Below are 16,615 nucleotides of genomic sequence, written 5' to 3' on the forward strand. Positions count from 1 at the left end.
TGGAGGCAGCCAGGGGTGAGGGGACCCTTCCTCTCCTCCTGCCCACCTGGAGAAGGGAAGCCTGGAGGCTTCTCACCCCTGGGGAGGGAGAAGCAGCCCCCACCCACGGCACACAGGGCCTGGCCCAGTGTCTCTGCTCACACCAGCCCTGGCTGCCTGCCGGGCACCCCCACTCTAGGCACCTCATTTCCCTCATCCCTCCTGCATTCTGACACATTTTCCCAGCAGCCCAGCGCGTCGAGGCCCTGCCCTCTCCAGGCCAGCCCTGCGCCTTCCTCCTCTTGCTAGACTGGAGACGTGGCCACACCCCACCCCCCAGGGAACATCCCTGCAGTGGAAGACGGGGGGCTGCTCCTGGGTCTCTCAGGATGCTGGACTTGGGGTGTCTTCATGGCCAGGTCTAGGAGGGAGAACGCCAGCCAGCAGAAAGACTGAGATCACCCGGGGAGGGTCAGGGGACTTCCCACTGCAGGGTCATCCAGGGAGCCCCACTTGGGGCCACGGAGCTTAGGCTTAGCAAACTTCTGGGGGTGCTGAAGCGTGCCTCAAGCACCCTGCCCCAGCCCCCACGCCTCTGAGGACAAAACCTTCTGCAGCGGACACCCCACCATCCTGACAAACAGCAGTGCCTCCTCCCTGGGGGAAGGACTGGGCACCTGCGTCCGCCACGCCGGCCTCCCACGGCTGAGCCTCGACCCGTCTCCCACTGTGGTACCACTTCGGCTCCCACACGCACCTGGACCGGCGGGCAGTGGGTCACGCAGCCAACTGGGCGTGGCCCCAGGCCTGAAATCTGCACATGGGCAGCCAGCCTGGGAGGCCCTGGGGGAATGTGGGAGGCTCTGGGGACTGTATCAAATGCCCACCGTCCAGTAAGGGCCCATCCTCCGGACTCAGAAGCAGACAACCCTCCTCCATCTCCTGCCAAGTCTGCCAAATCCCCTGTTACTCCTCCCACAGTGACCCCAGGGGAGTCCCGGGAGACCCCTGGCCCGGCAAGTGGTCCCTGCTCTTCTTGTGACCCCATACATCCCCCGTCACGTAGGATATCCCTGCCTCCCTGCCATGCAGCCACATGCATGAGGCTCAGCCTGGCCTCCACCAGCCGCAACTCGGCGCTGGCTTTTCAGGGGACACCCCCTTCACTCAGGTGTCAGTGGGTTTCAGGTGCAGTGCACGGGTCTATCTGATGACTGCCAGTCCCCAAGTGCTGGGCTGACACGGATTCTGAAACCCTGTCCGCATGCGGCACACAAAGCGCTGTAGTCGACTGATGACGTCTGCCCTGGGCACACGGGGGCCTCGGTGGGCTGATGACGCCTGCCCTGGGCACAGGAGGGGCCGTAGTGATGACTGCAGCTGCAGGCAGTTCTCACTCCCACTCTAGGGCTGGAAGGGCCTACAACCTTCCAGCGGCCCCTTCCCTAGTCCTGTCTGCTCTCTGCCAAACACGCTGCTCCTACACACAGGCCCTTCACCCCAGGCGGGCAGACCCCTGGGCGTCCAGGCTGTGTTTCAAAGTGCAGCTCCCGGGACATGAGTGGTTGGTGGGAGGCATGGCAGGAGATTCCTTCTTGGAGCTGGACTGCCCAATCCCTGGGGGCCCCTGAGGCTGGGGAAGCTCAGCCCCTTCCCCATCCACAGGCCTGCAGGGAACTGGCCCAAGTGGTGACCCACAGCTGCCTCAGGGGCAGGCCGGGCCAGCTCCGTCTGTTCCTAGGCTAAGAGCGGGGGCAGGTGCCAGGTTCCCATGGGAGCCTCTAGAACAAACGCAGCGAGCAGCCTGCCCAGGATCCAGGCACCAACTCCACAGGGAGGAGCACAGCCTTCCTGGGGATGTTGGGGGATGGTGGCCCAGGGATTGGGGGCAGGGTGGGCCCGGGGATGGGAGGGAGCGTGGGTCCGAGGCTGGGGCCGTCCTCAAACCACGGGAGGTAATGGACAATCCTCAGAGTGTGGAGCTAGAAGCAACCTCACGACCCCCACAGCCTTCGCTGGCACCCTGGACAGCAGCTCTGGCTGCCAGGGAACTCCCTCCCGCCTGCCCACTGGGACCTTCCTCATGTTCTCTGGGCAGCATCCTTGACACACAGGTCACAGCCCCCGGGCCACAGACACAACACCAGCCAGCCCGACACACAGGCACACAGTGGACGGTGCACCTGCCGGGAGGGGCTGCACCCCCACCGGTCAGGTCCAGGGATGTCAGCCCAGGAAGGTCGCACCCCACCCCCAGTGACCAAGGCCACTGGCCCCAGCAGTGGACAGCCGCCGCCGGACACGGGAGGGAAGTTGCTCTCTGTGCCTGTATCACATGGGGTCTGGACAGCTGTTCTCACTGGTGTGGCAGATGGAGAAACTGAGGCTGGGCGTGTGAACTCCAGGCTAAGGCAGCTCTGGGTCTGTGAAGACCCCTGCGCTGCCCACCTGCTCTGCACATGGCGGGGCCCATGCCGCATCCGCCACCGTCCCGCCCTGTCCTGCGGTGCCTGGGTGTGGGCAGGGCCTTGGGTGCAGCCTCCTAGGTCCCAGAGCAGCCTCTAGCCCAAGTCCCTGGCCAAGTCCCTGGCTCTTGGAGAGCAGGAGCTCTTGGAGAGCGGAGGGGGCACCCACTCCAAAGCACGGCAGGTCAGAGGGCGGGGAGAGGGTGAGGGGACAGGCTCTCAGTCACACACAGTCCTTAGCCTGTTTCCTCACCTGTAAAATGGGCGCAAGCACCACTGTGCTGTGCGGTGTGGCCAGAGGGAGGCAGGTGCCGTCCCAGGGCCAGGCTCATGACAGAAGTGTCATCCTGCCCAACCTCGAGCCTGGGCTGGCCCTGGGAACCCTGCAGCTGCAGGGACCAGGCCCTTTATCCAAACTAGGGTTGGACCTCTCCCCAACCTCCCTGGGGCTCAGGTTCTACCACCTGGGATGCCCCTGCCCTGGCTTCCCCAGGCCTGTGTCTCCCCCAGCCACCTCCATACAGCCCTCTGCCAGGTGAGGACCTAGGTGCTGGTCACCATGGCCATGAGATGAAACCCCTGCCCTCAACAGTGACTGGCATCACTCAGCCAGGCCGTGAACGTGACACTCATAAAGTCTTAGCGGGCTGGGGTTCGGGAACTGCCAGGGCCTGAGGGTAGACTCTAGTGGGGACAGGAGAGCAGGGCAGCTTGCCAGGGCAGACCATGGTGAGGGGCCGAGGGTCTGGGAGGGCTGGCTCCAGAAAGCCACAGGATGCCTCCGGAGCGGGGATCACAGGCTTGGATGATCGCAGCCGCCCTCTGGCTGCGAGAAGCTGGCTGGAGGAGGGTCACAGACCTGGACGGGGCGGCCGCCCTCTGGCTGCAAGAAGCTGGCCAGAGGTAGCCAGTCTGGCAGAGCCCTTCTACCCCAACGCCGGGATCCCCACCCTGTCCTCCCATCCCCACGCTGGGATCCCCATGCTGTCCCCTCCATCCCCACACCGGGACCCCCATGCTGTCCCTTGCATCCCAGGGGAGCCAGCTTGTCCTCACTGGCCCAACTCTCCCTCGCACATGGGAGGGGACAGCAGGTCCGGGCAGGGCAAGTGCTCCCCCTCCCCCGCATAGATGTGGGGGGCCTGGAGTGAGCCCAGGTAGAAACGTCAGTGCTGGGGTGGTCAGCGGGCCTGTGGAGGACAGGTCAAGAGGCCGTTTTAGCCACTGAGGAAACCGAGGCCGGGAGAGGAAGGAATTGCTGAGAGATCTGGGAGGAAGTGGCGGGTCCCGGGCAGGCATCACAGGAAGGATGGAGCTGGGGCTGCAGCACTTCTGAGGGCACTCAGGGTGGGTGGAGGCTGGTGGGATCTCTGTCCCTCAAACAGATGTGGTCCCAGCTCCTGCTCACTCCCAGCAGCACCAGCGAATCCTGAGACCTCAGAGGGGATGAAGGGGACAGGGGGGCAGCCAGCAGGACGTACGTAGGAAGCTGCAGGGCTCTGTCGGCAGGGAGCACTCCACATGCGTAGCCCCGGACCCCTGGGAGCTGGCCAGGCCCAGTGAGAGGTGGCTGCTGGGGGGGGCGTGGTTCTGACCAAGAGGCTGGCCAGGCGGACAGCCAGCGCATGTGTGTGCCTGTCCCCGCCATGGCTCCCCCCAGGTGGCACAAGAGACCACGAGTGGCTGCCCCCACCCTTCCCAGCTGAGCCCCCCAGGAACAGAATCCTCTTTCATTGGCCCTGTGGGTGGTCCTGGCCCGGCAGCTGGGGGGCGCGGTGGGGAGGGAGGGGACCAGGCCTGCCGACAATAGGACCAGCTGTGCGTGCCTCCACCCCCGCTCTCACCCACCCAGGACAGGCTGGCTGACAGAAGCTCACCTCTGCTCCTGGCCAGTTCCGCTGCCCACCCCACCCAAAGCCCCAGGGAGGCCCACCGCTGGCGGGAGCCCAAGCCTCATGTGAGCTGCGGGCTGGGGGGAGCTGAACCGGCCAGATGTTTCAGGCGGCTCCTCCAGCTCCAGGCTGCCTCTGCTGCACCCCCGGCTGCTCCCCCAGGGAAGCAGGAAGCCCTGGACCGCTCCAGGGGCTGCCCTACAGATGGGGAGAGAGGAGGCCCTGCCTGGCGTCGGGGGGTTCCTGGGGCTACCCCAACCTGGGTTTCTGCTGGCTTGCCCCATCCTGGCCTCCCTGCCCTCAACGAAAGCCCTGGGCTGGGGAGGGGGTGGCAAGCTGGCCTGGCGGGGCACTTGCCTCCTGCCCATCCTGGGCCACTGGAAGGATACGTGGGCGAGGCCGACCGCCCAGGCAGCCCGCTGTGCCTGCTGGCCCCCACCCTCCAGCCGAGTCGCGTGCCCCCCGCCCACCTCGCTCCCCTTCCCCCATGAACACACACGGCAGAGAAACAGGCCCTGCGCACGGGGAGCCAGCTGGCACCCTGTCAAAATAGCAGCCAGGCATGCTGCCCGGGCAGCCAGCCAGCCTCTCACCCTGGCCCGCCCGCCCTGGCCTCTGCCGCTCAGCTCACAGTGCGGCAGCTCCATGTGGTCTGTCGGGGAGCACGGCTGCGTGGCAGGGAACCCCCGCAGGGAGGGGAGGGGATCCCGGGGGGTGGGGCAACTGAACTGAAGGCAGCGCAGGGGACAGCAAGCCGGAGCACAGGCCTCACAGGTGTGTGGCCTTGGAGGCTCTGCCACCCTCGGGGGGTACCCACACCCATCCTCAGCCCCAGGTGGGCCCTGCGTTCTGGGGCCCAGGTGGGCGGCTCAGAGGCTACGTCCCGCGTTCTCTTGTCCTGCCTCCACCTGTGCTGGTCCACCCAGTCCACTGTCCCGCACACACGCCCGCCCCAACCTCACACAGATGTCGGGAGATGCAACTCGCCCAGCCAGGGTGCCAGGTGCCCAGCAGGCTAGACAGGTGAACTTCCTCGGTGTGACACAGCCAGGGCCACTGTGGGCACAGTCCTCTCCTCCTGCTCAGGCCACCCCTGCCTGGAGGAGCTACTTCCCTGGGACGCAGACAGAAGGGGCTCAGAAACCCAGATGCCAGGGGCTCATGTTGACCCTTGTGGCAGGACACTGGTCTCCCACCCAGCCAGGGGGACTCCCAGGGGCTCGGGAGCAGATGGAACCCGCTGATGCTGGGCCCCACGTGAGGGGCTGAGAGGTGGTGGGGTCCCCGGGGTGGGATGTGGTCAGCTCCGCCCAGGCAGCCGTTGGCACTAGGGGAAGTGAGTGTCTAGAGGCCGTTGTGGGTGCTGTCTGCCTGTGGGCCACCGCACACCCACCCTCTGAGCAGCCCCCAGAGGGGCGGGACGGGGGCTCCAAGGCAGGTGGTGCTACCCACAAACGGCCCTCCTTGCTGCTGGGGTCCCCCAGCGTGGGCAGAGGGAGTGGAATAGGAGCTCTCTCCTGGTGCAGAGAACGCTGGGGATGGGTTCGTGCCGCTTCTGGGCCCTGACTAGGGGCCACCACTGCCAGGAGGGGAAACCAAGTCAGCGGTCCTAGGTGGATCTGTGCACCTGTGGCTGGGCCAGGGCCAGGCAGCGGCCGTTGCGTCTGTTGGGGGGGGGTTTACCACGGCTGCCGCAGGCGTCGCCTTCCTGCTCCCCCCATGCCAGGCCACCCTCCTCCCTCCCGAAGACATCCTGGGAGCCAGATGCTGTGGCTGGCGGGGGCGTTTGCCCACAGACACAGAAGGCTGAGGCGGGGTGGGGGGTATGAGCCAGGAAGGCGGGGCCCCCACAGCCAGCCCAGGAGCCATGGCCAGCCTGGTCTCCCCTCCAGGAGGCCGCTAGGAGTGCAGGGGTGGGAGGAAGGGGCAGGGGAGTCTGGGCAGGGGAGTCTGGACCGAGGACCCCATGCTGCCCACGGCATCCCAAGGTAGCGGCCTCCCCTGCACCCAGGAAGAGGCTGTTCCTTGTCGCCTGCCCAACATGTGCGCCCTGCGCCCAAAGCCCAGATTATTTCAGCAACTGCCCCTCACTCGTCACCTGTTCTGCTTGGAAAACAGCCCCTTTCTTGTTGCACAAAGAGAGGTTTCTCTGCTTCCAGCAGTGCCGGGTGCTAATCTCCCTGCCTGGAACGGGGCGGTGGCGTGGTGTGTGGGTCCGCAGCGCTCTGTAAACACGACGCCCGCCGCTCAGCAGTCATTGAGTTACGGCAGTGCCGGGTGCCAGGAGCAGAGAGCCCTGTGTGCCCGCTGCCAACTGCAATTACCTCTCTGCGTGCCAGCCGCAGGGGGCGGGGGGAGCTTAACCCTTCCCACACTGCAGGGTTGGGGTAGCCGAGGGAATACCAGCAACTGTGGGCCCAGGGACATGGGGGCCCAGGGCCGCCGCCTAGGCTGCAGGGCAAGGGGTCTGAGCAAGCAAGGGGATCCGGGCAGGGGTGCCCTGCCAGGGAAAGGCCGGGGGGGCCTCCAGGGGCCTCCTGCTGGCCAGGCAGCCTGAGAGTAGCCAGTATTCGTGAGGTGCCTACTGTGTGCCCAGGGCTGTGTCCCATGGGGAGGCAGGTGGCCTGGGAGGAACTCTTTGTCCTGGGCCAGGCCCCACGGTGGCAGCCTGTGTGCACTGACAGCTCTCCCCGCCCCCTCCCCTCCCGGCTGGCAGATCCGGAGCCCACCTCCTAGCATCTGGGGAAGTGGGGCGCGGCCACTGTGAGGGTGAGCCCAGCCCGGCCGGCCCAGCTGTACTCCACATTTTCTCAGCTCCCCAGAGCCCCTCCTGGCTCCCCCGTTCCCCCTTGCTGCCCATCTGGAGCACACATCTGGTCAGGACCACTGCCGAACAGGCCGCCCTTGTTTCCAACCAATCACCACTTCCCCCGGGGCTTCCTCGGCAGGGAGGCAGCCTCACCAGAGCCTGCTTGTCAACGTCCACCGGCCAGGTTCCCGCTGCCCTCGTGGGAGCCCCTCACCTGCCCCTGGCCCGGGCACCAGGGTCAGTCTCTTGGTCACCAGGGCGTCGCCAAGAGCCCAGTCTGCCAACTTACCTTCGTGGGAGTGGGAGAACCAGATCTGGGACGTGGCGGGGTGGGAGCCACGGTAGGCCTGCTCAGAGGGGGAGGAGCTGGGGCCGCTGGGGTGCGTGGAGGCTGCCGAGCCCAGGCTGCTGGAGAGGAAACTGCCCATGAAAGAGGAGGCCGGAGAACTTCCCATCAGGCGGCTGCTGGCTGTGGACACAGGGCAAGAGTGAGTCTGGGGGCAGCTCCCAGGGTGTGGCCTGAGGCAGGGCAGGGGCAACAGCCCAGCCCTTCTCCATGGGGGACCCTCAGGCCCCCATCGCCCCTGGAGTCTTTGTCTTTCAATATCCAAGAAACCGATGATGGGAAAGGCTACCCACATAGGCCTTTGACAGCCATACTCAGAGTCCTGAGTCTTTTGGTGCCTCAGGTGTCCCGGTACTGACACCCTCCTGCTGGTGCAAAACCCAAGAATGTCATCTTTGTTACAACCACATCACCACCACCAGCCACATCACCTACCACTATCACCCCCAACCACATCACCCACCACTATCACCCCCAACCACATCATCCACCACTATCACCCCCAACCACATCACTACCACCTCACCCACCACCACCAACCACATCATCACCACCACCCCAACCGCATCACCATCACCACAACACCAACCACGTTACCACCAACCACATTACCACTAACCACATAATCATCACCAACCACATCACCACCACCACCAGCAGCCACATCACCTACCACTATCACCCCCAACCACATCACTACCACCTCACCCACTACCACCAACCACATCATCACCACCACCCCAACCGCATCACCATCACCACAACACCAACCACGTTACCACCAACCACATTACCACTAACCACATCATCATCACCAACCACATCACCTCCACCACCATGCCCCCAAACACATTACCACTACCATTACCACCAACCGCATCACCCACCACCAGCACAACCAACCACATCATCCACCACCATCACCAACCACATTCAATGACAACCACATCACCATCACCATCACCAACCAATTACCACCACCAACAACCATATCGCCATCAATAACCAATCACCATCAATAACCACATCACTCACCACCACCATCAACGTCACCACCACTACCACCCAGGTGCTGGGTACTGTGCCAAATCAACTTTCATGGCCTGTGGATAGGACTCCTCTTCACAGGGAGAGCACCCCGACTCTCCCAGCCCACAGTGGTGGGCAGCTCCAAGGCCCCTTAGACACTGGCGAACTTGCTAAAAAGGCCAAGGTGACACATGAAGCACCAGGGTCAGCGGGGCCCCAGCCATAGGCCATGTGTCAGCTCCACGGGCCCCGCAGTCTCGGCCCCTCCAGGCAGCACTGGGAGGAGCTGTTCTCTCTCCTGAGTGGGGTCTTCATCCCTCTACCCAGACCCAATAAGCTGACTTGTCAGACAGAGGAATGCCCCAGTCCCAGGTGAGCGGAGAGAGAAACTGAGCCAGCTGGAAGACCGAGGGTGGGGGACAGAGGAAGGAAGGGCAGCACTGGGGACAGATCTGCTTCTAAAATCCCTTCAGGGTTCCTAGGGCTGGGCCCCAACTGGGCTGGCACAGAGCTGCGAATGGCGCTCACCTCTGGGTCAGGTGGAGGCAGCGAGAGGCTCCTTCCTGGGTACTGCCAGGATACCCTGCACTTCCTCTGGCAGCCTGAGTGTGGGAAATGGTGAGCCCCCAGGACCCCAGGCCCCGTCCAGCCCAGCCCTCCCGGCCCACTGACCCGCCTGCATGCTCAGTTGTGGCCCATTGGCCGTGCCCCCCTCTGCCCAAGTCCAGTGGCCAAGGCCAGCCCGAGGGAGCCTCCCAGGGTTGCCATGACTACCAGCTCCTGCACACGGAGGACAGCACACACAGATTTCTGCACACGGTGGCCCTGCTGCTCCGTGGGTGGTCTGAGGCTGTCACTGAGCGGCCCCCACCCCAGCCAGGCACCCTGGCACCTTGTCATCTCCATTCCACGGGCGGCAAGCCTGGCCTGGGACCATCCCAGGAACCCAGGGCGGGGGCACTGCCCCCTCGGGAAAGAGGGGTATGAGGCTGAGTGTGGGGACAGTGGGGGTCTGCAGGGGCCCAGCCCGAGGTGAGTCAGGACAGCCATTCCCCTGCCCGGGAGGCAGGGGGAATTTGTGAATTTCTGATGCCTCATCCAGCCTGGCTTGGCCCTGGGAACTTCCCAGACATGAGGTGACTCAGCAGAGGCAGCGGGGCCAGGGGGGCGGCGGGGGCTGCCCTGCAGGGCCCTGGCAGGGTCCTGCTGTGCTGAGCCAGTTCTCAGCCCAGGGCCCCCAAGGCCCCTTCCCCTCTCGTGTGTGAACGCAGCCACGTGGACTCAAGGGGCCTCTCCCGGTCGTGGCAGCAGAGGAGGGGTCTGTGAGTGCTGGTGGGGGACGTGGGGTGTGAGCTGGCCTCTGCGGCGGGTGGGCGGGTGGAGAGGAAGAGCCGGCCCAAGGGACTGTGGAGCAGGCCCAGGTCCAGGCCCAGGGCAGGGGGCGAAGGTGCCCGCGAGCCAGGGGCTTCCCGGACCACAGGGCTGGGACTGCCATGGGCCAGGGCCAGACCACAGGCCCGGCGGCCAGGGAGGGGACTCTGGGTTGGGAAGGGAAGTGCTGGCTTCCCCTGCTTGGGGACACTGGGGCATGCCTGTGGGGTGAGTGTGGGCTCCCCTCGGAGTTGGAAGCTTGCCGCTGCCTCGCCCAGGCCCGCCTCGAGTCCCCCAGGCCTTCCCACCCCCACACCCTCCTGGGGAAGTCCCTCCCGCCTCTTCCTCCCTGGGATGGTGGGAAGCAACTAAGTCCAAAAGTTGGGTCTGGAGAAGGGATTTCTCCAGGATCCTGGCCTGAGAACCCCGTACCTTGAGCTCTCCCACACCATGTCAGGCGGGGGCGGGACACACCCCGGTGTCCCACGGGGCCCTCAGTAGGCAACCAGCCTGTCTCCAGACTTGGGGGACCCTGCTGTGCTGCCTTATCTGAGCCCACCAAGGAAGGGTCCCCAGCCCCAGAATCTGGGGAATGAGAGGGAAGGGGATGGGGGCTCCAGCCCCGCCCCTCCCTGCACCTGACCAGCCTCACCAAGCTGGGGGCCCCTGACTCTGTGTCCAGAGTCAGGCAGGGCCGCTGACGTGGGGGTCTCTTTCACCTCTTTTCCCTTTCATTCTGGAAACAGGCCAGCTGGATTGCTGTCTCCTTGTCATACAAACATCATGTCTTTGTATTTTCACCATAATCAGCTCAGGTAATAAAGCACAAGAGAGGCCAGACACGGTGGCTCACACCTATAATCCCAGCACTTTGGAAGGCCAAGGTGGTGGATCACTTGAGGTCAGGAGTTCAAGATCACCCTGGCCAACATGGTGAAACCCCATCTCTACAAAAATGCAGAAATTATCCGGACATGGTGGTGCGCGCCTGTAATCCCAGCTATTCGGGAGGTTGAGGGTGGGAGAATCGCTTCAATCTGGGAGGCGAGGGTTGCAGTGAGCCGAGATTGTTCCACTGCCCTCCAGCCTGGATGACAGAGTGGGACTCCGCCTCCAAGAAAAAAAAAAATCACGAGAGAGGAAGCCGAGTCACCCAAGCCCCCTGCCCCGAGGCCCTCGCGTGAGCATTCTAGGACCACTGTGTACACAGCGGCATACATACTTCTCCGGTATCACACGGGGTCGCATGCTGCACCCCAATTCCATGCCCGGGCATCCTGGGTACTGAGCTTACCATGAGAGGCCTACCATCCCCCACAAGGGACTGGGGTAGCCTCTTTTGCTTCTGGAAATCCTGACTCGGGCGGCAGCTGCTGCCAGGGGTCCTCACTGGCGGCTCAGCAGGCCAGCACCTCGGAGACGGGACCAGGCAGGGGAGGAGCCTCTGCCCGGCATCCCCCTTGCCCCAAGAGCACGAGCCCTGCACATGGTTGGGGGCTCAGATGCTTACTCTAAAGGGGGGATTTCTCCCCCATGGCCCTGGCCTTGGCTTGAAACTTGGAAGCAGATTCTGCAGGCCCTGGAGGTGGTCACTACTGTGGTGACCCCCGCGAGTGTGGGGGATGGGACTGCTGGCCACCTGAGGCCTTCCCTATCCCACCCAGCTCCTGAGGAGTCCGGGAAACCCCAGGACAGAGCATCACACCTCTACTGTCACCCCCACCTCCACGTGTTTGGGGATGGCACTGTGACTGGCCGGCAGAGCCACAGGTAGACCAGGCTGCCACCTCCCCAGCCCCCGCCTGCCGACCAGTGGCCAACCCCAGACAGAGCCTGGGCCTCAGCTGCCTGGGAGCCGAGTGTAGCCTGGGCTCCAGCCAGGGCCAGACCGCGTGGGACAAGGCCAGCCGGGAACTGGGCTGAGGGTTCTTTCCTCTTGGCAAAGTCCCTGTCTACCAAGTGCTGTGGTTACCAGCCCAGGAGGAGGCAGCTGGGGGCCGGTCTTGACCTAGGCCTCCTCAGGCCAAGTGCCCCATCCTGGCACTGCCTGCAGTGGCACCTTCCTCGCCTGGGGCTTCAGACTCATGTGACCTAGTGCCACCATGCTCCCAAGGTCGGTCGTGGGCCCGCCATGGGGCTGGTAAGAGATGGAGCATGACCGAGTCTAAGTTGCTGGTCCAGGCCCATAGCCCCAAATGCTCTGCTGGGGGCTGAACATGGCCTGTCCCCACCTGTGTGCACGGTCAGGGTGCCCTGGCCCTGCACAGAGCCTGCCTGGGGCCGCTCTGCCAGGCTTCCCATCAGCTCTCATCACAGAGATGCAGCGCAAGTTTGGATGTTCCTGGGGAAGGGACCAGGAAGCTGGATGCGGTGTCAGCGGGGCCACCGAGGACTGCACATTGGCCTCCAGCCGGCTGCCCCCACTGCCCAGCCAGCCCAGGCCGGGTTTGCAACTCTAGATCCGGACTAGGCTCTGGCCCCAGCTCCAGGGCCACCTCAGCTCTGCCCAAGATGCTGCAGAGGCCTGGTTCGGACGCCCGGCTAGCTGAGGAAACAGTTTCGGGAGACGGCAATGCCCAGAGGGCTGTGGCCACCCCCAGGTGGCTCAGGTCCTCGGGCACAGCCCCATCCCTGGGAGGCCGGTCTGACCTGGCGCCCAAGGTCCAGCCAACTAGACATGGAGGCAGGCTGTGCCTGAACCTGCTGTCCCAGGGCGGCCCAGCAGCGGGAGGGCTGGGGAACAGCTGCACAACAGCTGGGCTGGAGTCTCGATGCCCACTGAGCCCGGCTCCGGCCCAGGGCTGCTGTATGAGGAGACTGGCACACAATAGGTGAGAGTTGGCCACATGGGCTTGCAGCAGAGGTGGCCCTAAGTGGCCAGGACGCCGATGGGAGCTGGCTTACCTCCTGCCAACCTGTCTGCCAGGCTCCCTGCCATGGATGGCCAAGAAAGGCAACACATGCTGGGCAGCCCGAGGGGCACAGAGCATGCTGGAGCCCTGGAGCCCAGGACTCCCCGGCGAGCCACTCCCTCCGTAAAGGTCGGTCCAGCAGCCCCCATCCAGGGTTCCCGAGGACCCACACACCAGAGGCTGGGCCTGGGCAACCGGATGGCCAGGTGCCCACTGTGCCCCACCCCACTCTCCTGCCAGGCTGACCCTGCTCTGCCTGTGGCACCAGACTGAAGACAGACGGAACAAGAGGACGGCAGGGCCTGGGAGCCGGGAGAGGCGGGCGCAGAGCCGGCAGAACGAGCATTTGTTTTGAGTTAAGTGAGCCGCGGAGACAGCCTCCTTTTCTGGAAACTGTGAAATGGGTTGTAAAAAAAAAAAAAAAAAAAGCCTCGCTGAGATGGCGGCAGCTCCAGAGAAGCAGCGAGGCCCTTCCCAGGCTCCCGGCTCCCGCTGTTTCCGGAAGCCCAGCTGCCGGGCTGCTGGCATGGGCCTCCCCAGCTCCGAGTCTGGCGGCTGCACCCGCCGCCTGCGCCAGCTCCCACCCCCGACCCACACCCGCTCAGGCTCCCCTCTTCCCTCAGCACTGGCTTCCGCTCCACACCTTCCCCGCCCCCGACAGGGCCCGCCCAGGCGGGGGACACCAGGCTCCCCTGGGGCTGTCCCTTGGTCTCCCCCAAGACACCAGGAGTGGCTGGGAATGGAGTGATGGGCGGTCTCAAGCACCCTTCCCACGAGCCAGGCTCCCAAGGGAGCTGCGCAGGAGGGGACGGGAGGCAGGAGGGAGGAGCAGCCCCGCTGCTGGCCCTGCCCCACATTCCTCATTCCGGGAAAGGCGGGGGAGGAAGCCACACTGCACAGGTTCCTGGTGGATGCAGAGGGGAGGTGCAGCCTGCTTGGAGGCAGGGGTGTAGCATCTGACCATTTGGCTGCCAAGGAAGAGGAGTGAGGGACAGGGGTGGGGAGACCAGGCCCTGCCTTGGGGTGAGAGGCCACTCTGGGACCGCCACCCGCACCAGGAGACCAGAAGCTGCTGTGGCAGGGGCTAGAGGCCCAGCCACATGCCACCCCCGGTGTGCAGATGTGGCTAGGAGACAGGCAGGTGCACGCTGGGTGTGCAGGTGTTTGCAGGCTCAACCCCCAGATGCAACCCAGTGATGCTTCCCCCACCCTGACTGCAATCACTAGTGGTCCAAACTGGAGAAGATGTGGGGTGCACCTCACACTTGTGCACGCTTACACTTGCACGGAGGCAGGGGAGGGAGTGTGTGTGAGACTCACGGGGTGTGTCTGAGTGTGCAAACCTGTCTCTGGGCATGTGCACGTGACTATGGATATGAACACAAGGTCTGACTATACTCACATGTCTGGGATGAGTGGCTATACACACACACACACGCACGTCTGTGGGTATGCACACCTTGGCAGACTCTGTTCTCGGGCACGGGAGCCACATAGCTAGGCAAGTCTTCAAAGATGCTGCTTCCCAGGGCTCAGGCCTCCACCAGGCTTATCCCCTTACTGGCCTAAACCTTGGCAAAGGCTCTTGGCCTCCGCTGTGCACAAGGTGGCATGGAAGGGGCACCGGGATGAACAGCTGCCCTGGGTCAGGGCACGTCCCGGTCCACTGGTGGTGGAGGGGGCCTCAGATCTGCACCAAGTTGCAGCTCCAGTCCCCAGTCCCCTGCTGCATAGGAGCCAGCCCCCCACCCAGCACAGCTGCTCAGTTCTGAGCTGCCTCTCCTGGGGCAGTGAGACCCCAGACCCTAGAGTGGCCTCCAGGAGTCTTGTAGATTCTGGGGCCGGCCAGCAGGTCATGTGGCCAGGCCCAGTTGCCCTCTGCGGTGGAGAAGCAGGCCCCAGTGTTCCTTGGGCTGTCCTGGAGCCCTCTCCAATCTGAAGCCCTCTCCAGGGCCCGCAAACTGTCCAGATCCGGGGCGGCCCTCTGTCCCGACTGCACACCTGCTGCCACCAGATGTCCGTCTGTCCAGCACGGCTCCCTCCATGCCTGGCGGGACACGGGGCCTGCCCTGCCTAGCGTTGCCTCTTCTGCCCCCACAGCCTGGAAGTGTCTGAGGGTGCCTTGGCCCCTGGGGTCACCAAACCTCCCCACCCACCCACGGCTCCATGGAGGAGGCTAGACAAGTGGAGACTGAGGCAGGCACAGGGAGAAAGGAGTAACAGAGAAGAAATGGGGCACAAAAGGACAGGAACCAGCGTGGGGGCAGCGAGGGAGAGGCTGGAGGGAAGGCCAAGCGCACGCAGCCATGGGCTCAGCCCAGGATCTGGAGCAGCCTGTGGGAGGGGCGCCCGCCCAGGAATAGGAGCACGTCACCCGGGAAGCCCCTCGGCTCGCTCAGGAGAACCTTCCAGAAGCCTGCACTGGCCCAGAGGCAGCATCTCTCAGGCCTTAATAGGAAAACTCTGTGGTTTCTGTGTGCCCAACCCAACCAGCGTGGAAACGGCCGGGAGCCGATGATGACAGAGGATGGGCTCAGCCACCGACAGCCCAGAACTAATAAAAGAAAAGGAAAATCGGATATAAGTCTGGTTCTTATTAAAGGGGTAAATTTAGCTTTTTGGCTAGGGCGGGGTAGGGGTGGCCGATGCTCCCCACGGGGTCCCTCCTCGGTTTCCCTCCCCCAAGAGCTCTGGGCCAAGTGACTCAGAGCAGCCATGGTGGGGGCGGAGGGCGGGGCGCAGGCTGGCTCCCTCTCTGCTTCTACAGTTCTTCACACCTTCTCCCATGTCTCTCACCCGCTCTCCTGGGCGGGCAGGTGGCCAGGACCTCCCCTTGCCCCCAAGACACTCTGGAAGGCCGTGGGGCGGCTGGCCAGGGGCGTGGGAAGGCATTCAGGGTGGTCAGCGCCACTCCCTCGCCGACCCCCCACCACAGCTGGATGAGTCTCCCCGCCCCAAACCGAACACGCCCCATTCCACCATCTTGAGAGAGCCAGTTGCGGGAGACGGACACGCCGGTGAAGATGTCAGGGGCACACGCACGCACACCCCAGCCCAGGTATCCACCCTGGCCCACAGGTCCCCGCAGAGCAAGGGAGACCATGTGGACACCCACTCTGCCCTCCTGCACTCCGGCCTCTCAACTGGGGCCCCCGCCCCCTGCCCTGACCCAGGACGTGTCCACTCTAGCTGTGGACGTGGAGGGGACACAGGGCAATGGATGGGGACCCAGGGCCTGCCCAGACATACCAGCCACAGATGAGCCCCAACAGAGCCGGGCTGTAGGGAGACTCTAGTGCTCTTGGCCCCGCGTCCACACAGCCATGTGGCCTTGCTGGCCGGCCCCTCCCATCCTCCAGTGGACTAGCCACAGCCGCGGCTGGGAGTGTGCTCCTAACTCCTGCCACCTGGCCAACACAGGCGACATCAATGACACAGGCTCCATACCAGAGCAGCTGAAGAAGGGTGGGCAGAGGCAGGTGCAGGCTCGGGGTGGCCGGGGGGCAGGCTCTCACCCACCTGCATGTTGACCCATCCTTGTGGACATGCACACGTGCATACACCCATCCTCATGGACACACACACACACGCGCATACACACCCATCCTCATGGACACACACACATATACACGTGTATACACCCATCCTCATGGACACACACGTACACACGCACATACACCTATCCTTGTGGGCATACACACATGTACACACGCACATACGCCCATACACACTCACATACACCCACCTTCATGAACACACACACGCATACACACCTATCCTCATGGACACACACACACACGTACACATGCTTA

General features: G+C 64.1%; 1 protein-coding gene across 2 annotated transcripts in view; it reads right to left on the minus strand.

Annotated features, from left to right (window-relative positions):
- BAHCC1 (BAH domain and coiled-coil containing 1) overlaps positions 1-16,615 on the minus strand; it is a 66,421-nt gene that overhangs the window by 32,215 nt on the left and 17,591 nt on the right. For both annotated transcript variants that reach the window (XM_050763984.1, XM_050763983.1), the window contains exon 2: positions 7,435-7,614. In XM_050763984.1, the coding sequence (XP_050619941.1) occupies positions 7,435-7,614 (180 nt within the window). The remainder of the gene's footprint in view (positions 1-7,434; positions 7,615-16,615) is intronic.

The sequence above is a fragment of the Macaca thibetana genome, chromosome 16 (assembly GCF_024542745.1).
Source record: "Macaca thibetana thibetana isolate TM-01 chromosome 16, ASM2454274v1, whole genome shotgun sequence".
Taxonomy (NCBI): Eukaryota; Metazoa; Chordata; class Mammalia; order Primates; family Cercopithecidae; genus Macaca; species Macaca thibetana.